The sequence below is a fragment of the Molossus molossus genome, unplaced genomic scaffold (genome assembly GCF_014108415.1).
Source record: "Molossus molossus isolate mMolMol1 unplaced genomic scaffold, mMolMol1.p scaffold_m16_p_11, whole genome shotgun sequence".
Taxonomy (NCBI): domain Eukaryota; kingdom Metazoa; phylum Chordata; class Mammalia; order Chiroptera; family Molossidae; genus Molossus; species Molossus molossus.
The window spans coordinates 24785972-24810404 of record NW_023425346.1 but is presented as its reverse complement, the minus strand read 5'-3'; the positions used below and the strand labels follow the sequence as shown (position 1 = coordinate 24810404).

The 24433-nt window shown below is 34.6% G+C and overlaps 1 protein-coding gene across 1 annotated transcript in view; it reads left to right on the top strand.

Annotated features, from left to right (window-relative positions):
* LRP1B (LDL receptor related protein 1B) overlaps positions 1-24433 on the top strand; it is a 1816022-nt gene that overhangs the window by 1025475 nt on the left and 766114 nt on the right. Inside the window, exons 10-11 of the mRNA XM_036254023.1 lie at positions 1600-1743; positions 6287-6523. Of these exons, the coding sequence (XP_036109916.1) occupies positions 1600-1743; positions 6287-6523 (381 nt within the window). The remainder of the gene's footprint in view (positions 1-1599; positions 1744-6286; positions 6524-24433) is intronic.

Below are 24433 nucleotides of genomic sequence, written 5' to 3'. Positions count from 1 at the left end.
ATTATTTCAAACGTCTAGTATAAATTTGGGTGAAGATGTCAAGGAGGTAGAATTTAAATACATGAGTCTATAGCTCAGGGGCAAGTCCAGGCTGGAGATACCAATTTGGGAGTCATCAGCATATAGATGACATTTCAAGCCATGAAGCTGAATGTGATCACCAAGGAAGTAACTATAGATGGAGAGGAGAAGAGTTTCAATAAATGTATGCTGGGACATTCCAATAATTAGGAGTCAAAGAGGGTAAGAAGGACCAAAAGAGAAGTCAGAACAAGCTTGATGAATGCAACTGGCTATTGGCCTTAGCAGCAGAAGCTCACAGGGATCTGATAAGAGCAGTCTGGTGATAAAGTAAATGTCTGGGTATGATTGGGTGTGAGAAAGATAGAAAAGAAAGGAGTTATAGAAAATGAGCTTAAATAATTTTGAGAAGTGATATAAAGGGAAGCAGAGCAATGGGGAACTAATTGAAGGATTGCTGTGGGAATTAGTTATAAGAGGTGTGTTTTTCTATATACATAAACAATGGCACGTTTGTATGCTCACAGGTATGATCCCATAGAGAGAGCTAAGGTAATAATGACAGTGAGAAAGTGGAGAATTGCTAACTATGTGAAAAAAGACATGATTTAATATAAAAATGGCATGAGATTGGGGGGGGGAAGCAACACTCTTGGTGAGAGAGAAACACAATTACATTTCACTCATCTTTTCACTTAGAGAATGAAGAATACAAAAAAATGTGACACAACTTTTAAAAGTGTAGCAGTTTTATTATTAAAAGACAATTGCCATGTTATTTGTTGGAATTTCAAGTGATTGATGATCAAAAATCAGTATAATTACAATAATTCATAACATTTTACTGACATTTTCCTACTGTAGCCCTTTCTCTTTGACTTATCATTCTGTTTCTCATCCTCTTCATATGCTACTTTTACTTCTTTGTTCTCCTCTAACTTCTACACTCAAAAATGACGCGCTACTCCTCAGTGTCCACATGCAAACTCAGCCTTCTCCTTTTGACAGTTTCAGATGCACACGCACACACACACACACACACACACACATACAACATGCCACAATTTATTTTATAATAATGTTCTCAAAATGGCAACTCAAAATTGAAAAACAAAAAATGTCTAAGCACTTTTCAGTAAAGATAATCACTCAATTACCTTTCATCTAGGTTAGATACTTATGTAAAGGACTGTCAAGAAATCCTATTTCTGCCTAACTACCTAAACTGAGATACTTTTACCATATCTTTTACATGCATGTTTTTAAAAGTACAAGCATGCACAAAAAAAGCTAGTTTTATTTTGCTTATATATTAGCAGTTTAAATTAATATAAAAGCATATTATCTTTCAGAATTGTTTTTACAAATGCAGTCATAAGAGGATTTTTGCACATCGTTACCTCTTTTTTTGGGGGGGGGTCAACTCTTTCTAATTGATTCTGGTACTAAATAGTTTGGTATTTGAATTATTTTTGCTAGGCTTCTTCTTCCTGTACTGTAAAAAATTTCCACATACTGATGCACATAATTATCTTGTCTGTGGAGAATGTCAAGTGTGCTGTTTTTTATTTGTTATAGTCAGAAGCCATGCATGTGAAGTGGATCCATATGGAATGCCGGGGGGATGTTCACACATCTGTCTGCTCAGCAGCAGTTACAAAACACGGACCTGTCGCTGCAGGACTGGCTTCAACTTGGGAAGTGATGGCAGGTCATGCAAAAGTATGTTGTCAAAATCAAACATGTTGCCAGCAGCTACGGCTACAAAACAGGGTTTTTAGTATTAATTAGCAGTATCAACATCAGTAATAGCATAAAACTTCATCAGGTGAAATCTGCCTGCAAATACGTGGCAGTCGGTTTCTCAAAATCAGCATTTTTATTTTGTGTGTGTGTGTGTGTGTGTGTGAGAGAGAGAGAGAGAGAGAAAGAGAGAGAGAGAGAGAGGAAGAGAGGGTTATAGAGTGACTTAATTTATGGTTCTCCAGGAAACACACATTAGGAAAGCTTTTTAGAAAAACCCTTTCCTTTAATCCTGCACAAATGCTTATGGTCTAATGAGCTCAGATTTTTGGTTGACCAGATTTTCTCTTATCTGAACCAAGATGTTTCTCCTAGTAAGAGTTGTGCTGTTTAATCCAACAGAAATTTACATAAAGCAATGCTTCACCTTACCCAGTGTCACTGGAAAGTTAAATTTATTTTATTATTTAATGTTCCAGGTAAATGGAGCTTTGCTAATTAATCTTTTTTATTTAAAAGCATCTAATAGATGTATCTCTGTTTTCTTCTTGAGACATACTAGAGTAATTTAATTATTCTTTATTTAAATAAGCTAATAAATATATATATATTTTTATAAATGACTTTTTAAGTTTAAATTTTTGCACAAAAATTAGTAAGGTCTTTACTTGGGTATCTTTATGGTCACATGAAATATAAGGGCCCTTTTAGAAATGGTGTCCATTTGGAGACGTTAAATGTCCCCAAATACTATAGTTTTTAAAGTTATGGTGACTGCTTTTTTCAGTGTCCATTGTGTCTTCATTTTGTCATCGCAGTGGGTTTTTATTGCTGTCAGCTCTCTCTTTGGTCACTGTCCTGGTATTTTTTCTGTTTTCGTACCATGAGCTCAATGAGGACTATGAAATAAGATCACTAAAGTTGTTATAATTTTAAGTCCAAACACTTAGAATTAATAGTACAAATACTTTTAAATCAAGAACCAAGAGGCTTAACTCTTATAAAGTATATACATTTTAGTATTTTGTTTTTATTTCTAACTCGATATTAAATGTTGGACATGTACAGATAGCAGATCTGATATTCAAGAAATCCTCTGGAAAATTGAGGGTACTGTGTCAGAACTCTCAAGGTAAAAGTTTTGTGTGTGTGTGTGTGCGCGCGCGTGTGTGTACATGTGTGTATAACCAGCCTTTAAACTGTCTTGGTTATCACTTGGGAAATGATGGCATGTCAGGTAAAAATATAATCATAGACGCTTATGCATACACATGTAAATACATATATGCAGATGTGTTGGGGGAAAAGTATAAAATCAGAGTTGCATAAGCTTCAATGATCCCTAATTTAGTGTCAATCAGGGTTCATTGGTATTAACAGAAGCAATTCTAGGTATTTTAAACAAAGGGTCAAATGCAAACAGGAGCTTACAAAATTATCAAAAAGCCCGAATCAGGAGATTCTTGAATGGTTTCTTCATTCAGAATATTCCTCAAAACCACCATCTAACTAATCTGGCTTAGAGCTGGGACATCTGCCCAAATCAGAAGCTAGGGCATCAGAAAGTCACCAGTGGCACTAGAAAACACACCCTCTGAGCTGAGATTCAGGGTAGGAAGCTTGCACCAAACTCTTAGCTCCAGAAATAGGTAGCAATCGATAGGACCCTACTGGTAAACAAAACAAAGCAAAAAGTCACCCTCTCCCTTGCCTTTTGATGCACACAAAGGGAGAAGTTCAGTGTGGAAAAACTCAATTTCTCCATTGGATGAACATCATCAGAAGCAGCAAAATGAGGCCTCATTTCCATATTCCAAACTTGAGCTAATACATCTGATTTGGGGTACTTAAATCAAAACCAGAACCATGGCTATATGAACATCTGTGAAATGTAGTTTTCAGTTGTCCACCATACAGAAACACACACTAGAAAAAAACTTTAAAGTAGGTATTAAATGACTAAAAAGAGTAATTAAAGAAAACAATGGGGAAAATAGTTACCATTCTTACTTAAAATATACATACAGGTACATACACACACATACATCAAACCAATAAAATACCAGGTTTCCATATTACCAATGAAAACACCTATTAAAAATAAAATCAAAAATAAATGTTAACAAGAATGACCATGGTAAAACCATGCATTGATAACAGAACTGGAAATTGTTATAACTATTATAAAGACATCAATACATAAAAAGACATAAAATTGATACAATCCTTTAACAAGTTATTCCACTTTTGACTGCAGAAACAATCCAAATACCTAACAATAGGTAAGTAGCTGACTATGTTATATTGCCTCTCTAGTAGGAAACATGATACTGCCAATGAAAAATGTTTTGAAGTCTTTTAAATCATGCAACAAATTATCATTATATGTTTTAAAAATTAGGTACTAAAATACATATGTAAATATGTATATTTTATAAAAGAAAGTATCTGTGCATATGAAGTTGGTAGGAAATACTCAAGAATGTTAATTTTCAAATTAGCATACACTACTTTAAAATAATATGATACATTATTCAGAAAATTCTCAGACACTGAGAGGCTGTGAGGACAATGAGGAAGAGGAATGTAAATATTCTTTACTCAGTGATTTGATTTCTGGAAATGTATATTAAAGATCATCTAAGAATGTGTATAAACTAGTATGTTGAAAAGGTGCTTATCTCAGTATTGTTATAATAATAAAAAGATAAAACCAACTGGGGAATAATTTTGAAAAGTATCATGTATTATACTGATCATACTGAAAGAATGAAAGGCTTAAAATAAAGAATTAACATAGAACATAATTTTGACAGTAAGATATAATAATAAACGTAGAATTAAAATGGAGTGCATTAGAAAATTAGCTAGATAACTTAAATCTGAAATAGTCACACAAAAGAATACAATACAGCTGTGCAAATGAATAAACAATGACTACAACAACAATGGATGAATAAATAAAATTAATTCACAAGAGAATTCGCACATGTAATTCAAACATGTCAAGTTAAACAATCTACTTTTGGATAATAAATACAACATATATCTCAAACTTTTTAAAAATACATGATAGTCCAGCTGGTGTGGCTCAGTGGTTGACTGTTGCCCCATGCAGCAAGAGGTCACCAGTTTGATTCCTGGTCAGGGCACATGCCTGGGTTTTGGGCTCAGTCCCCTTAGGGGGTGTGCAGGAGGCGGTCAATAGATGTTTCTCCCTCATCTCATCAATGTTTCTATTTCTCGCTCCCTCTCCCTTCCTCTCTCTCTCAAATCAATACAAATGTATTTAAAATACATGATAAACTCAATAATCAGGGTATCAATGTCTCTTGGATGGAATTGTGGCATAAGCATGCCACCCCATGTTTTGGAAATATTCTTAAGTATCTGTGCTAGGTACATGAGATTTGTTTTATTTTTACTCTCTCTATATGTTAAAATGTAATAAAATTTATTTATATATGCTTAATATTCAATAACACAAATTTGAAAAAAATAAAGAGAATGATTAGTATGTGTTGGAGTGTTGTGTTTATGAATTATTAGTTTTTCTTTTTTTCAAATTTTCTATAATGTAGATATTTTACTAAAAATCTCATGGTATGGTTATTCAAATATAATGGAGACATTTGTATCCTCAGTTTTAAAAACTAAAACAGTATAATCTTCTCTTTCACATAAAGTACTTCCTTCAAAATTATAGAGACCAAATTAAGTATAGGGTACCCTATCAATCAGAGAAACTTGCATACGTTTTTATATAAAAGTGTGAAAGAGTTAGTTCTTTCAGTAGAAAAAGCAGACTTTATTTTGACATTTTAGCCCAGCAGACAGTTTTGTTTTGGGCATTTGTTTTTTGTTTTGCTTTGTTTTTTAATAAGGGCTGTGTGGTACATCAGAGTTACTGGCATGTACCGCTAACATTCTAATTAAGATGCAAAGAGAAAAGTGATGCTGTAACTAGCACTTGATTTCATTCCTTAAAAAAAAAAAAAAAATCACATGATTAGATAACTGTAATATATTCACATACAAGTATGTGCCGTGTGATGCTTTTGTTTGTCTCTGACAGTCTGTAGATGAGGGAGGTGGTGTTTTATATATTCTGAAGTGTTAGCATTGTCAAATATAATGAATTCTACAGTTGGTAGCTACAAAACATGTTAGATACATTATAATGAATTGTAGAATTAAATGTGCTGGATGTTTTGATAAATGTCCATTTTACAGTTACAAATTTTCCAATGATCTCTCATGTTTTTTACTATACTGACAGTTACAGACAAAAGAAAAATTGCCTAAATAAAATCTATTCACAGAAGTCAATTCTGTTTTAATTAAAGTAATGCAATTAGATGGCCTTCTTGCATCAAGATACATTTGGCATATTTGAGAGTTTAATTTTTGGTATTGAATTTTAAAAATGCTAATTGTGCCAGTTAATTAAACAGTGGCGTTATGCAGTGCAAAGAAGATTAGGCAGCATCAGTTGTTTACGTTTGTAATCTTCATTCTGCAGGACCCAAGAATGAGTTGTTTCTTTTTTATGGGAAAGGACGCCCAGGAATTGTCAGAGGAATGGACTTGAATACCAAGATAGCTGATGAATACATGATCCCCATAGAAAATCTGGTAAACCCTCGTGCTTTAGATTTTCATGCAGAAACGAATTACATCTACTTTGCTGACACCACCAGCTTCCTAATTGGCCGGCAGAAGATCGATGGCACCGAGCGAGAAACCATCCTGAAAGATGGTGAGTGCAAATGTGTAACACGGACGTTAAGCTGCCAGGAGATAACACACTTTGAAGGGATAAATTTGAAGTATGTCAAACTAACTAACCAGAACCCAAGTTACTATTGATTTAAAAATGCTTATTAATTGTCTTCAGTAATATTATTTCTATGTTTTTCACATACCAGCATAGTAAAACCTTTAGTATAAAACTGACCTTGCAATTATCCACTAAATTTTATTTATTATTTATTATCTATATACATATAGATAGATATATTTTTTAGAGAGAGAAGAAGGGAGAGAGAGATAGAAACATCGATGAGAGAGAATATTGACTGGCCGCCTCCTGCATGCCCCTCACTGGGGATTGGGGCCACAACCTGGGCATGTGCCCTGACCAGGAATTGAACTGGCGACCTCTTGGGTCAGTGCTCAACCACTGAGCCACACTAGCCGGGCTATCCACTAAATTTTAAATATCACAGGAATTAAATTGAGCTATTTATCCAGTTTCATGAAACAAAATGGATTTGCAATTATACATTTATAGTTCTATGTGGCAGAAGATGAGATTTTAGCAGAACATCAGAGACTTCCGTAATATTTGATTCTCACTAGCATATTGATCATGTCACTCAAAGTGCATTAAAATATTAATGTCCCCATTGTCATCACAATTCGTGCATATTGTTTCTTACTTTATAAATCATTAAAATTCAGTTATCTAGAGTTGCCCTTGAAATATCAGTATCTGTGGAGAAACTTGACTTGTTCATGCCTATTGTTATTTATAAATGTGTACATGTATGTTATCATATATATGCAAACATATATACAGATATTTATTACAGTCAGTGGATTTCATGAATTACTTGGCTTAGTAACAACCAATCAAGTAACAAAATAATATAACTTTGGTATAAGTAGAAATGATCTTTAATAATCAAGCAAATTGAAACTTTGACAGGCTGCTAGTCATGTTAGCATATTAACTAATGATTCTGGACCTCAGTTTCCTTGTATATACAGTCTGCTTCTAAAATATTTAGAACCTTAATTTAGGGAATGTTAATCATTAATTTTATTTTAGGCAGGACATTGTGTTAGCTCTCAGGGTTTTTAAGAAATGAGTACTGCCTTCAAGGAACTCATGATCTACATTTGTAGATAATATAAGCACATATAAAATGTTTTAAGCATTAAGGTTAATTATTAAGTTCAAAGATGGCACAAGGAAATATATGATGAATGAAGGACATCCAGACTAGGAGAACCCACAGGCGGGAGAAGATGACTTTATGGGGGAATTCTCAGTGACCTTTATTGTGGAGGTGGTGGTATTTTGACTAGATCTTAAAGGAAGAATGTTAAAGAGGAGGGGACAATATCCCAGGAAAACAAAACAAAACAAGGCACGTTCTCCAGAAAGCATGAGGGGCATGTTGAGTGGATTACTACAGGTTTGTTTATAGATAATGGTGATAGAGTAGAACTGAAAAATGAAAGGTGGCGAAATAAAACACCATAAATGTTAAATGAAGGGTCTTGGATAAAAATCCTGAAGGGGTTAGAGACAGGAAATACTTTTAAGCCAAAGAATAATGTGAATCAAATGATATTATAGGAGCATCAATCTGGCAGTGGAGTGCAGAATGAATCAGAGAGAAGGAGAGAAAATAAAAGCAGAGAGACAGACTAACATCATTTACAGCATGACAGGTGATGAATGGTGGTCTGCTATCTTTCAAAGGAAATGGGGGGCAGCATCAAAAGATTTTTCATTCACATTGCTTCACTTTAAATCAAACCTTTAATGATAAAAAGTACAGTTTCCATGAGTGACAAAGTGCTAAAATACACCCCCCTGCCCGTTTTTGTCATTTTGGGGGGGTCCAGTTAGAGTTAAGATTTTTACTTTAAACTGGACATGACAGAAGCTATCTGCCTACTTTCCTCTGTGATGAGATCAGATGACAGGGACTTGGTAACTTTAGGACAATGAACTTGCACATTCTAAGTAGTAGATACATTTGGATTGCTCTAATTTTGACTTAGACATTTTCAAGAGGAATGGAAATATAATATAAAGGATTCTTGTGTGTTTTTTAATGTGTCAGTTCCAGTGTTGTGTCTGAATGGTCTGGCTAATAACCTTGACTTTGACAACCATATCTTACCAGTGACATTGGTGGCTGTTTGCATTTCACCTGAGCAATAGCGATCAACAATAATAGCTGCTTGACTTCCAGGCACATGTGTATAGTTTTGCTTTGGCAGTCTGAAGGCTATGAGAACATTTTGTAAATTTTCACACATGAAATATAGTAACAAGGGACATTAATGTATTTTTATTAGTTTATCTTTTTTCTTACCACTAAGTAGAATAGTGATAGACAATATGATGCAAGATTAACATTTTGATACAAGTCGAAACAGAATTTACATTTGGCAAATGACAATTTGTGATTCTTAGAACCAGAGAGATCAGCTTCTCTGTGTACTCTCTCATTTAGCTAGAGTGTCTCCAGCCCAGCCTGAAGACTGAGAGGCAACGCTTGGTTTGACAAATGATTCTTTGGGTTTGGTAGAAATTCTCAGTCTTAGATAAATTTGTGTAGTTTGAAGAACAAGGCTGCAAAGATTTTGTTTGTAAATAAAACAAATATCTTGGACATCTGTGTGAGCTCAGATTTTTTTTTATAAAGGAAAAAACAACAACAGCATTTTAATCAAAGGTCCATCTACATTCATTCTTTGATTTTTTTTTTTTCATATCAGAGGTTTATTAAAAACCTCCTAATATGGTATACCCTAAAGACTTTGTGGAATCTTGTGAGCTTAAATAATACTTAAATAAATGAGAAAGAAAAATTGTGTGTTTGTATATCTCAATAATTACTAAATTTATTGATGAAATCAAAACATATTAGTGATTTAATAAAAATAGACTTATATGAGAAAAAAATATTTACCAATCTGTATTTTTTTACTCTCCAGAACTTCTCCCAAATTTTTTGTAAAAAGCATACTTTAAAAGAAATGAATTATTTGATTTATTTCTTTGTCCAGTCAATAAATATTTATTGAATGCCTTCTCTGGGCATTTTGTTCTGGGCGATAGGAATGTTGTACTAAATAGGTTTTGAATATATAGTTTATATCCAAATAGTGAGAGGCATATAAATAAACACATAGCCGAACAAGAAAATGATAAATGAAATAAAGAAAATAAAGTAGATACTGTGATACAAAGTAAAAGAAGATGTCAACAGGAGGGACATTTATTCAAAGTGATCAGGGAATTCATATTAGCCATTTTTTGCCAGGTATAATTGTTACTTATCCATAAGAAAATAGGTATTCTTTACAAGATCAAATTCACTTTTATCTTATTGGATGTTTTGTTCAAGATTCATTTTTCATTGTAGTTTGAATTATAATTTCAGCAGAAAGGGAACACATAAAAATGATAACTTATTCACTTTATTATGCATATATTCTATTAGTGCAGTACTTGTTTTTAAACCGTGTAAATTAATTCTTCTGGGATACATATATCCAAATAGAAGGCACGTGAAAATACTTTTACATATCATTTTATATTTTTAAATGTATTTTAAAGCTGCACCCAGAGAATTTGGGGGTGGGGTCAAAAGTTATTAATGCCTAAAGTTACAACAGAAAACCTGTAGTTTCAATAGATCCCATAATTAAACTGGAGACTTGAGGTCACTGAGTTTGAGGTAATTTGTTACAGTAGTTGTAAGAACTAACACAGAGCGTGTACTCTTAACCATCTTGCTATATTGACTCTATATAGTTCTTAGGGTACGTTCAACCTGATTGAGATTTGGAGTAGGTACACATTTCTATACTCAGTCTTCCTTTATTTAACTGAAGGTATATTAGAAGAGAAAACAATATCTTTGGACAGGGTACGAGATATGCTTCCTTTTTTTAATATTATAAATAGAAGTGTAGCCAGGGGGAAGGAGAAGCTGTCTTCCTATGCCAAACGTATTCTCCAAGTAGCATGTTTAAAGTTAATTTGTTGATATATTATCAAAGAGTAAAACCATATTTATGGAATTGCTTGTCTAGCATCTGAAGGGTCAAGCCCTGTTCTTCATCTCAGTTCATCCCCAGCATTTTCCTACTCCCCCATAGATTTTAGAATCCAACAGTTTGCCCAGTGGTATGTTGAAATGTGTGGTATTATACCCAGGCCATAAGTGTTATCTGATAATTCATCACTGTAATACTTAGAATCCTCACTACCACTAGCAAACACACACACACACACACACACACACACACACACACACACACACGTTCAACTACCAATTTAAGACCCACAGTTGAACTCCAGAAGTATTTCCAGACCTCTACTATAATCAATTCTAGGACAGCCACTCATCTTAGAGTAATAGTTTTGAATATAGAGATCGCTATTTGTTCTAGGATGTCAGTGAATTTCACCATCGTGCAACTCACTACAAATGTCTAGTATCTCACAATATTGTGTTTTACAGTGATGAAGTGAACATGATGAGCTATCACTTAATGACTTATGTTAAAAGTTCCCATGAACTTTAGTGATTATGCCTTGCAAAACATTTTGAAATTCAGAGCAAGCTTTTACTCTACTGTTAGATTACTAGTGCATATTAATCTTGTTTTTCTGATTTAACTCTGAACTTTATCATAAAGAAAAATCTAAGACTAAAACATGTAGACTCTGACCAACCACTAAAGAAAATGATGAATACATCAGTCATGAGCCGTTTCCTAATTAAAACTGTTGAAAAGAGATTTGTGTTTGCAGCTCTTGAGAGTCCAGTGGACAGTATCCTGCTCAGCAGCAAGGTTGCATAGCCTGTTTGCACAGCTGACTCTTGTTGACTGTCAGTAAGATGTTTTTCTGAAATTTACTGGAAATTTGAGTCCTGACAACATGGGTTCAATTTTATGGTCAGTTTATAAATAGGTATTTCTCATAATTTTTGGTGTTTCTCATAAAATACATGAGGTCTTTAAAAAAAAATTTAAGCCAATGTATATATTTTTGTCTGGAAAGTTGACAGGGATATAAGAAGAATGAAATCTCTTGTCTAAAATATATTGTCATAAGAAATAAAATTAACCATGTGGTTGGAGGATTTTAGTAAACATAGAGAAGGCAATTTTCCTCTATTTGTTTTCGTACAATATAGACATACATATGCATGTATATGCATTAACAGCCACAGCATACTATACACACACACACACACACACACACACACACACACACGAGTTCTAGATAGCTCTATAAATTTCCATTAAAAAAGTTCATTATCTTGTTAATATTAAATTGCTCATAAGGTCAAAAGAGGCAATGTGAAAGTACTTGGTAATCCCCAAAGTACCACTGAAACATTATTACAAATATAATGATTATATTAATAAGTATTCTGATCGGTAAAAATTTTTGTATGTATTATATGAATTGCCAGTTTTCAGCATGAAATAAAATAAAGGAAATAAAGTCAACCCAGTTGCTTAATTATTCTCAGCATTATGTAATGTTTATTTGTTACTTCAGAATCCTTCATTCATCTAGGCTACTATTGTGAGCATTGGCTACAATTGTCCTGTTCCAGAATTAATACAAAATTTTGATTAGAACAGTTTGATAAATCATTTTGGTTGACATTGCTGTTAGTATTCTGAAGAAGGAAATTTTAGCTCAAATATCTACAATTTAAGCTCATCAAGTTTGAATGAAACTGGCTCTTCTGAGAGAATGTCAGGGGAGTGCTCATAATCATTATCTGTGTAACAAATCTATTGAAAAATGTGACTCTGACCTATAAAAAGCAGAACTTCATTTTTGCCTCCCACTGACTTTAATGTATTCAGTGAGTAAACTCCCCGCCCCACAGCAAAACCTGGCCAAATTCCAATTCTTTCTGCTGACACTTAGGCCACAGACAAACCTCTCAGTCACTTTAAGTTTGAAACTCACCTTAATTTAGTAAGTAGAATGCTCAACTCACTACATATACAAATACATTCCAATTCCAAATGTCATGTGTTAGCAAACCTTCCTCACTTCCCACATGTACTGTCTTCTACCTAGAAGCCTTGAAAGGGGAAGGAAGGAAAATTTGGTTCATTCTTTTTCTCTACTTTGCATTTATTTTCCTTGCCACCCCTCCCAGCTTGCTAGTCAATTTCCAGTGCCCACTCACTTCTCAACATTGATGGGAAGGGATAAGAGGGTGAAGAGTGATAAGGAGTGACAGGGAGATAGCAAGGGTCTTATATGATTTGGTCCCATTAGAAAGTGGCCTCTCTTGGAGCCTGACAGTCTTTACAATACACTCTTTTGAGCGGTGTGGATATGTGCATGCCTGTGTGTCTGTGTTATGTATGTGTAGGCATTTTCAAGGTTTTCTGCTGGCTCGCTCTGATTTCATTTCCCTTAATCAAGGTGTAAAAAACTCTATGTGGTGGCTTTGCATCTCTAAACCATCAGTTCATATGCATCCTGTTATGATTTGAGTCTCTGTACCCAGCTGGACAGACTGTTGTACTGGACCGAATTCATCCCTATGTTAGCATTTTCTCTGGTGTGATCCAAATTTGGTGCACAAAATTATTTTCAAAACTTCTGCCCCAATAAACTATGGGAATGCAAAAACAGTGCAAATCAACCACAACTATTCTGCCACCAGAGTCCACCTGAGCTTTTTCAGATGTAGGGCTTCCTCAGGGGTTTGTGGATGTGGAAAAACCAAATGTAGAGAACTCAATTCAAAGATCTCTTTGAGGTCCCAGGGAAGCACCATCACTAGAGTTTAGGTGAGAAGTACCCCTCTATTCTCTCTTTCCTACCCCCTTGGGAGTTTAAAAGGTACAGGCTAGAGACTTACAGAACAACAACATCTCTGTTCAATGAAATCTCCTAAAATCCTTCAGTCTTGCATTCTGTTCCCTTTACTCTATTGATCTGGTTGAGGCATCCATGAGTTGCGGAAACAATTCTGATCAAGCTGATTGTAAAATATGAGGACTTTTTTTCTCACACTTAATTTGATATCATTTCCTCCCATAATTTTGGCTTCTAATCAAAACTTTAAGTTTTACATCTGATTACAAATGTCTCCATAAGTTCCTATTGCTTTTGATTCTGCAAGAGACATCAACCAAATTGGGAGATGTCATAATAAACATTAGACTGTGGTCCAAATGATACTTAGAAAGGAGATATTAGAGAAAACAACAGTAACATTGTTTTGAAAATTCATTTAAACATGTAGGTGGCAACAAATACTATTTTCATTCACCTTTATGCTCCTACTTTTTTGAAATATGATTTTAATATCACCTAGATTCTTAATTTTTCTTTTAAACATTTTAAAATAAAGATTATTGCAAGGCTAAAAATTGAGTCTTTTCAAAACAAACAATTCTTTAAAAAAAAGCAACAAAAAAGAACATAAAAGCATGCACAAAGCTGTTGAGGCCCCTTGACAGCGCCATGACTGGGCACGAAGTGGGAGAGCATCCTTCCAGCCTCATCCTGTCCTCCGATTGTAACAACTCAGGTTCACTTTGCGTATTATTTATATTTGTAAGTGTGAAGAAAAGCAGATGTGGCATATTTTCTAAAATGTTATATTTCTGGTCAGTGAATAACATTATATGAATTAATTTTTCAATCCAAATTCAGAATCACAAAATATAGAAATAATGTACATAAAAATTGTTTGTTTTTCACCAGTCCCAGTCTGACACTGGCTGTCAAGGTGGACGGAGATTGTTTCTTCAATGTGCATTACAAGTTGTAGAACTGTTCCTATTAGTTGCTATTTCTTACAATATTTTATTGTATCTTCTAGAGAAAATCATGTTACTTTTGGTTTCTAGGATTGGTCAGTTGAACAAGTTGGGTTATGGAGAGTGTGCTCTTGCGAAGGAACCTAGACCACCTGCCCAAGAGTGAACACACACACACACACACACACACACACATTTCAGTATCTTTTGTCTATAAAAAGAAAGGAAAAAAAATGTTCTGGGTCTTAAATGTATGTGCCAGGCAAGCACTTTGCGTGATTATCTCATTTCATCTCATTGTTTATTGAATATAATTTACCTATCTTTACATTCCTGACATCTAAATTCCCTAGCATATTTAACACTGAGATGGCAAGGAAGGAAAATATTTTATTTTTTATTGACTTTCAACATTGCATAGTACTTTTAAAGTAATAACATTTTATCATCCAGGGTATTTAAGTTAAAAACTATGAAAGTTTTGCTTTTGATGCCCCTGAGAGCTTTGGTGGCATCCATCAAACCGTGGGCTGTGATCTATGTTTAGCCTGAGTAAAGTGAAAACCTGGCCATGCTTATATGTGATTCCCTCTCTGATTTGCTTGATTACTAGGTGGTATCTATAAAAAACAAAGAGTTTTCTAGAATTCTAAATATTTGAATAGATTTAATAATCAAGTAAACTAAAGATTTAATTTTTCTTCTAGATATTTAGTGCTCTATGAAAATACTGGAATGATAATCGTATCGAAACAATAGGAGAGTATTCACTGTGTTCTGGAGTGAAGAATCTAGCCACACATCTCAGTTCTGTTCAATATTTTCTTCACCCAAATCTATTGTGCTTACATTCATTGATTGATATTTTATTTTCTGGATATTGTTCGAGCATGTAATACTGATCTCTCCTAGGAATTTCCAGTATGAATTATTTGTCTATCTTGCTCTCATGTTCTGTAAAAACACAGGGAAACATGGATACATGTCAGTAAATTTAACAAGGTAGAAAGTGATGTCAGGAATGAGATGTAGACATAGTACTAATGATATAGTACTAAGGAAGTTTTGAGGAGAGATAAGTTTTACAGGGAAAATACAAGAGAGTTATTGTGGCAGATAAAAGATGCTTTCAGCTTTGCAAGAGGTGGCCACAAGTCCCCTGCCTTATAGAGTGCATGGTCACACAGCAGTCACCCACAGTCCCCTTTGTTTAGTTGCCTATGTGACTAGCTATAGAAATTGTTTAGTATCAGAAGGTAGATTTCTCACAGTTCAACACACTCAGGAAGGTCCACTGGGGACTGTCTCTCTCAATACCAAAAGATAAGACCCTCAAAATTAGCACAAGTCATAAGAAGAACTCACTTATCTCTATTGTTCAGGAGGAATTTATATATAATGAATACAATATTCCATATAAGGACTGGTAAACACATAAAAATATATATATATTGTTCATTTAAGTTGTTTTATCAGCACTATAACCTGTAATATTCCCGTGACTTCTAATATTTTCTTTGTCATCACCTGACCACCCTGGGCGTGGTCCCACTTGAGGGCATTTGCATGCGTTGCTCCTTGTGTCTGAACCGCTGCCCCACCTGATGTCCCCATGCCTCTCTCCTTCACCTCACAGAGGTCTTTGCTCAACAGGCCACCTCCTTAGTCCTTCCTGGTCACCCCATCGAAAATTGTACATCTACACATACTCCTTCTTCCAGACCTGAATTCTTATCCCCTTTCTCTGGTCACATTTTCTCTTCAGTACCTATCCTAGGTATATTTTGCTCATTTATTGGCTGGCTACAAGAATGTAAGCTTTATGATTTCAGAGGTTTGTATCTGTTTCACTCATTGAGAGATCCTTACAGCCTAGAACAGCACCTGGCATACAGTAGCTATACAACCAATATTCACTGAATGAATGAATGGATCCTTTCATTTGGCTGCCTTTATATTTAAAAGTAAATAAACTGTTGAAACAAAGCTAAGATTGACCGAAGTATGATTATTTTTTGTTCTAAAATAAGAAGCAAGATCAATCATTAATATTTTTTGATTTTCTGAATTTATATGGGTATTTACTGAATTTGTCCTCATTTTAGGAATCTTGTAAACTTTTACATATTCTCATGATTTATTAGAAGGTTGACAATATTTTTTAATTAAAAAAAATAATTATGGTTTTTAGTGAACACTCCCGAGATGTTCCTGTCTTAACACACTTTCCCAGGCCCTCTAAATCAACATCTTGTTTTCTTGCACAGCTTCAGATTATGTTTTGTTTTTGCATAATTGCATACCTATCTTGAGTGGTTTTATACTGAATACTTTTTTAGATGACTTGTTCTGCACTAATTATCTTTATGGTTTCGCTGTGAAATTGTGAGGATTCATTTAGCTTACTGTACCAAAATTGTTACAAACCACAGCATTAATAGTAATATTTGAGCTCTCTCCCTTTTGTGCTCCATCTAGCCTTTGGTACCTACTATATATTAGAAATAATGCATTTCCAAAACCATTCATTCATTTGCTGTATTACATTTTAAAAATTAATTTTCAACTACTTTTATTAAGTCCAGTAGAAAAAATTTGAAATAGTACAGTTTCTATATATTCTCCACACAATTTTCCCTAATAATAACATTTTACAAAACAATATCATAATAATCGAAACCAGAAAATTTATGTTGCAACAATACTATTAACTAAAGACCTTCCTTAAATTTTACCATTGTTTTTCATGTTAAATTTAGTAGTTTTATCTTCTCAGTATTATGTGTCTTCTTATAACAATGCCACAGTTTTTCCTTATACTTGATTTTATTTATTTTTTTTATTTTATTATTATTTTTTTTAGTGTTGGAAGGATTACAGATGTCCCCTTTTTTCCCCATTGAACTCCTCCTTCTCCTTATACATAATTTTAATATTTGACTTCCCTTCATATACACATTTGTTGAATCTTTTTATTGTCAGCCATCACATACATTTTGGTAAGAAAATAAAGCTATAGTTTATTGAGAATAATACTTTTTTTTATCAGAAAGCTGGTGAAAATTCTTTGCTTCAGTAATCTTATCTGTCTCTAATCCCTTCCCATCTCTCTGTTCCATTTTTCCCTTCCAGTGAGTCATTGCTCATACAAACTGTCTTTGACTCTTGCTGCTGTTTATGATTTTTCATTACAGGTCTAGAGATCAAACTTTAACATGAAGTAGGTAGGTACATTGGAACATGAATCAAATTTCCAGTCTTATTGTATTGACTGCTAACAAAATGTGAGTCCTTGTGAAGCACTTCACTGTTCTGGAGTTTTGTTTCATAATTCGTGGAATGTAGACAGTAGATTAAATAATTCTTTAGTTTTCTTTTATCTCCAAAGTACTGACTTTATAGCTAGGTTTCTACCTAGTTTCCTTATTATATTTTTCTAGGGATCACTGCTTTGTAAGGCTACCTGTGGACGAAGAAGTGTGTTAGATCTTTATAGAAGTGTTCTGTGATATAATTTACTGTTAAGGACTTGATTTGCTTTATTACATTTACCTATCACCTGCACATGCATTTTGCCTATCTGTTTCCTCTGTGGGTACTGAGTCTGAAACAAGTAGACCTTTGTTTGATGTAGGACAGTACGGTAAGCTCTAGCAGGATGGTCACATGAGATGACACACTTGTTCCTTGTCATGGTAATGATGATGCATTGAAGATGTACAGCCTTTGGCTTTTAAGCTCAACTTGAAATTTAACAATCCATATATTTCACTTAACATGATGCCTAAGCAAATTGTGTGCTGCAACCTTGTTTAAAAAGTTCAGTGAAAATTATCAATTGAAGTGATGCAACTGTTCGAATGTGAAATTAATAAGTGCAAAATGGGAAATATACTAGAAAACATAACAATAAAAAGTGCTAACAATAAAAGTGATCTTTAATAGTGTTGCCTTTTCATCTGCTATGAAAAAAAAAAAAAAACTGAGTAATTTAGTATTAAAGCAGTAAGTTTCCACGACTTTGTCTTAATAAATTCTAACCTACTTCATAGGACTGAAGGGATAGCTGCTGTGATATTTTGCCTTCAGAAGTTCAAGCACTTTTTGTTCGGTTCGCAGAATTGGGTAGCAAAAGAGCATTACTGGAAATTATTTTTCCCCACTTACAATGAGAACTCATATTTTGTACTTTTGTCATGAGATGGTTAGACAGGTGTGGCCACATGAGGATACAGAGGGAGGCTCAGGGAAACAAAGCTTATTATATTCACAGGTCCTAGAAACGGAAGGCACAGCACATCACGTGGGACCACGTGGGGAAAATGCTAAATTGTTCAGGAACAGGAGAAAAAGTGAAGGGAAAGCATTAGGCCACGCTCTTTATTAAAGTTTCTAAGGAAAAGGCAAGGCAGGACAGGATAAACAGGTTAGGTTTGGCTAGTCTGAATAATTTCTTTGGGCTTTAAACTCTAGGGACAGTCACTAGCTGCCTGGTACCATGCTCTGGGATTATTAATACAGGGAAATACTGCTTCCTGGGTTACAGGGACTAGATAGAAGAGGTAGGGCTCTGGAGTGGTTAGTTTGCAAATCAAAGACATGTTCCTGGTTGGACCTTTGCTATTCTTAAGAATTAGCTATCCCCTGGAAGGGCAGTCTTTAACCCCTCCCCCCCACCCCCTGATGGACAGGGTTTTGTGTTGTTTTTTTTTAAGATATCAAAACATCATAATATACAGAAAATAAAAACATTTAAAAATATTTATAATACAACTCTGATTGTATCCAAAAATTTGCAGTGTAGTATTGTAAAATGAGCTATGTACTCATTATGTATCTGTAGGAGGTTTCTTAAATAGGAAGCCTTTCTGCCCTCCACATGTTGTAGTGTTCACCTAAAAAGAATGACTACGAAAGTGTTCCTCTTCTACCCAGAGCATTCAGCAAAGTCATTTTCAGATTCTAGGAATGGGGACGGTATGTCAGGGTTCTCCAGAAAAACAGGACCAGGCTTAGCTGACTTGGCTCAGTGGTTAGATTCAGCCTGCCTACTGAAGGGTTGTGGGTTCAATTCCTGCTCAAGGGCATGTACTTGGGTTGCAGGTTTAATTCCTGGTCCTGGTCAGGGTCATGCAAGAGGTGACCAATCAATGTGTCTCTCTCACATTGATGTCTCTCTCTCTCCCTCCCTCCCTATCTGAAAATCAATGAAAACAAAACAAAACAAAACAAAACAGGACCAATATGATGTGCATATATATATAGAGAGAGATATGTTTTAAAAGAATTGGCTCACATAATTGTGGAAGACGGCAAGTCCAAAATCTGCAGGGTGGGTCATCAGGTGGTAGACCCAGAGAAACATTGCTCAAGTTTAAAAATAGTCTAGAAGCCAAAATACTTTTCCCTCAGGGAACTTCAATTTGTTTTTTCTTAAAGCCTTCAACTGATTGAATGAGACCAACCCTCATTATGGAGAGTAATGCGCTTTATTCAGAGTGCACTGATTTAAATGTTAATATCACCTAAATACCTTCTCAGCAATATCCAGACTGATGATTAGCCAAATATCTATGTCCTGCGGCCTAGCCAAATTGTGACTATTCAGGACCATTCTTGGGGAGACAATTTTCCATAGATCTCTCACATTCTGCATGTCTGAAAGTGAGGCACTGTTTGCTTCTTATTCTGAAGTATCATTGCATGGTGTTAGCATAGAAAGTGCCTTGGAAGAAGAGATGGGCAAAGGGCATGCCTGCTTATTGCCCATTATAAAAGATTTGGGTTTCCAAGTTCAGAATTCTTCTGCTCAACCCACTTCGTGAGGCACACATATGGGCCCAATTCACTCACTTCTCTGGGACTTTGGAGTAAAGGGGACTGACACCTATCTGCTGATAACTAGTCTGCTTGCTGTGCCATGAGTAATAAAGCCCTTCTATCTGACCCACACAACTTGCATTGTCATCCATGAAACCATAACGGGCTAACTTGTTGGCTTGAAAGTAGGATAAGATCTCAGTTCTTAACAGTTCTTGGAGACTTTCATTTTGATCATTGCTTTAAATTATTTTATTGGTGACTATAAGTCATGCTGTGGCACTCTCTAACATATATATGCTCATCACAGCATCAGAGATGAAATATCTGAATGTCACGGACAATCTGTATCACCCTCCCCCCAAAATGAACCTGACCATATGCTTTGGAGAATAGAAGAAAACCACTGTGTTTTAATATATTCTGCTCATCTGGAATATAAGACCCTTATATGCATTTTACATATCTCTTTAAATACAACAGCAAAGCATTTTGTTCTGATCGAGAGTAGCTTATATTCATGCTCCCTGACCTAATAACTGAACTGCGAAAGGACCTGGAATGAACAAGAGGATGAGAACATCTGTCTCAGCTAGATTTTGGGGATAGATGATATAGAAAACTTTAGTTTGACCATGGACTTCTGTAGCCCCACGAGATCAGAACTTCAGTTGGAAAATTTTACTGCCACACCATTAATTAAATCAGCTTAATTCACTCAGCCAGATCCTTACGAGCTGTGATGCCTCAATTCACAATGAAATGCATGAAAAGAATCTGTATTTTTTTTTTCCTTGATTGATTTTAGAGAGAGAGAAAGGGAAAGGAACCAACAGACAGAAACATCGATGAGAAAGAACATCGATTGGCTGCCTCCTGCATGCCCACCACTGGGGATCAGGCCCACAACCTGGGTATGTGTCCTGACAGGGAATCGAACCAGCAACCTCTTGGTGCATGGGTTGACACCCAACCACTGAGCCACACTGGCCAGACAGAGAATCTGTATTAATTGAACTACACAAATATGAGGCAGGAGAGTTGTCTAAGTGCTGACCCTGAGGCAAGGTGCAGCATCTCTGGCCCTAGGCATGTCTACATACATACTGCACAGCCAGTGATTTAAGGTCTGTGCCCGTATTTTGCACTCATACAGACGCTTTTGTAATACTTTATTCCGAATCAGAAAAATAATGTTCAAAATATGGATAGGAAAACTTGGATACATTAGAAAAATGCAGGCACTGTGTTTTTATCATGGCTATTGTGGGGTATAATTTCCAACTAACCCCTTATTATTTTCATTAAATTCTACTGTAAAACATCAAAACTTATGAATTACTCTGGATATGCAGCTTATGCATCTTCACAAAACTAAGACCGCTGTTCACATCCTTAGCCTTTTTGTTTATTTTGTAAAATCTTGGACCCAGCCAGTGGGTATGGCTCAGTGGTTGAGTGTCGACCTATGGACCAAGAGGTCACCAGTTGGATTCCTGGTTGGGCACATGGCCAAGTTGTGGGCCTGATCCCCAGTGGGGGGCATGAGGGAGGTGGCCAATCAATATTCTCTCTCATCAATGTTTCTATCTCTCTTTTCTTCTCTTTTTTTCTATCTCCCTAAAATCAATAAAGAAAAAAAAAAAAATTAATGTTGGAGCCATTTTTAAAAGTGAAAGATTTTTAGAAAATTTATAAAACTTTTGTTCTCTCTTTTTTCCATAAATGCAATAATATCTAAAATCTAATCTAAGTTTTTAAATTAATTTAAATTACTTTTCTGTCTTATTTCTTTTAATCTTTTTTTTTTATTTTTTATCCTCACTCAAGGACATTTTTTGTTCAGATAGAGTGGGAAAGAGAGAGAGGGAGAGAGAGAGAGAGAGAAACATCGACGTGCAAGGGACACATCGAATGCCTTCCTCAAGACCCAGGGCCGGGGACAGACTGCAATCCAGGTAGGTGCCCTTAGCAAGAATCGAACCCCAGTCTCTCTGGACCGCAGGCCAACACTCTAACCGCTGAGCCAAACCAGCCAGGGCTGTTTTAGATCTTTAAATAAATATATCATGTATATTTGCTTTAAATCTTTAAATAAACCATATTTATTTGTTTTAAATAATTATATAATTACTCTTTTAATTTACATAAAGTTTATATTATCTCTTATTCATCTTTATTTCCTTAATGGTAAGTATCAAATGTAGAAAATAACATTGATACCTTCAAGAATGTTTTCACTTAAGTGAAAAGTATAGCTTTTGATGAGCTATATGTTTTTAAACATATATTTATATATAATATCCATTTATGAAAGTTGTTTTTTATAGAACAATGTTTACCAAAAAAATTGTATTAATTTGAACCAAAATAATATGTCAGTCTTAAGTATTTACAGAGTGTATGAGAAAGTCTGCTTTTAATATGAAGTATATGGATAAGTCTTATTTTTTTCACTTAGAATAAAATATATATATACACATAATCTTTTAAAAAATACAAAAAAAAACATTATCTACTGAAATTTTTCTTTAAAAAAAACACCTACAAACAAGTTGAGAGCCCTTGCTCATTGATAAATAAAAATGAGTATTTTGTGAAACCTAAGGAAGATTTTACCAGATTTCAAAAAACATTCATACTCTTTACTTGCTATTATTAGTTATGCAAGAATAATAGTAACAACAACATGGTAGTGAATGTTTATTTTGGAATGTGGAATAATTGAATTCTACCCAAAGGTTTCAAAGAAATTGACTCTAGCAAGTTCCTCTTTATCAAATAATGTCCTTACATTTAAATAGTCTTGTGTTTCCTTGGGCTAGTAATCAGTATCTCTAATGGTTACTGACTTCTGTGTAAAATTAGAGTGCCAATATCCCGATTACCTTGTTGAAGGATGTTGGTCATAGTGTTTGTAACAGTCAGTCTCAGGCAGGCCCCAACCAAACCCTCTTGAACAAAAAATCAAATTTACATAAAACCTGTGCTCTATATGTCTTAGTATTCCATTTATGTTATAAATTAATTAAGGGTAGATACCATATTATATGGAGGCAGGCAAATTCCTTTATCAATGTATAATTTGTTGAGAAAAGGATTCATTGATTGTTCAAGCTTTGTCTTACAAGCAAACAAGAGAAAATTCTCCCGTACCCTGTTAATGATAGCTTGAAAAGATTCCCAATTTCCACATAGACTCTTTTAGAAGTTTCTTTAAAATTTGTATTCTGAGTCATTCTTCCCAGAACAGAAAACAAAACAAAACAAGCAAAACACACATAAAAGTAACAACATTAAAAAAACACTCTAGGCTAATTGTTTAATTGCTATCTTAATAGACTAGATAGATAACTAAAAGAAAGATTATTCTAATAATGATACTCTAGTAATATTAATTTTAACATTTATATAATGTTTACTATGTGCCAACCATTATTTTAAGAATTTTACATATATTAATTTATTTAATTATTAAAATGTTGCTATGAATTTTGGAATGTAGAATACTTGAATTCTACTCAAAGGTATCAAATAAATCTACTCTAGCAAATTTCTCTTTATCAAATACTTTTTTTTTTGCATTTGAATAATTATGCATTTCCTTGGGGTAGTAAGAAAACACTACACCCATTTTAAAGATGAGGAAATTGAAGAATGAAAGGCTAAGTAAGACGACACTCAGTTAGCGAGACAGCGCAGTGAGTGGCAGAGCCCGGGCAGTGTGATTCTAGAACTGGGATCCTAACTAATTTATATTGTTCAAGTACTTCATTTTTCAAAGTCAAAACAAACAACTCAATTAGGGCAGAATCCACCCAAGTTCTGCTTTTTAGAATTCAGTGCCGTTCCACCCTTGCTGTTTATTCACAACAGACTCGGCATATGCAATTTCTACGTAAAGTTGGTCACTCGTCAAAACGCAGAGAGATATTACTGAATGATTATTTTTTAAAAAGTATATTTCTGTCAAGTAGCATCCATAAGGAAAAAAGCTAGGATTTATATCCAGTGTTTTTTACCTGATAAATTAATAAAAACTAACGTATTTAAAATTTATAGTATTGCGGTCAGTATGCTGTTTTACCTGCAGTAGCTACTTTACCCTTTGTTATCACACTTCAGAGTAGGTGCTATTATCTTCACTTTAAAAATGGCGAAATTAAGGATCAAAGTGATTGAGTTTCTTACCCAAGTGTCAGAAACAAAACTTCAACCCAGACAATATTACAACTGCTTAATATGAGAACATTAAAATGTCTCAAGTCAGAGGTCAAAAGGA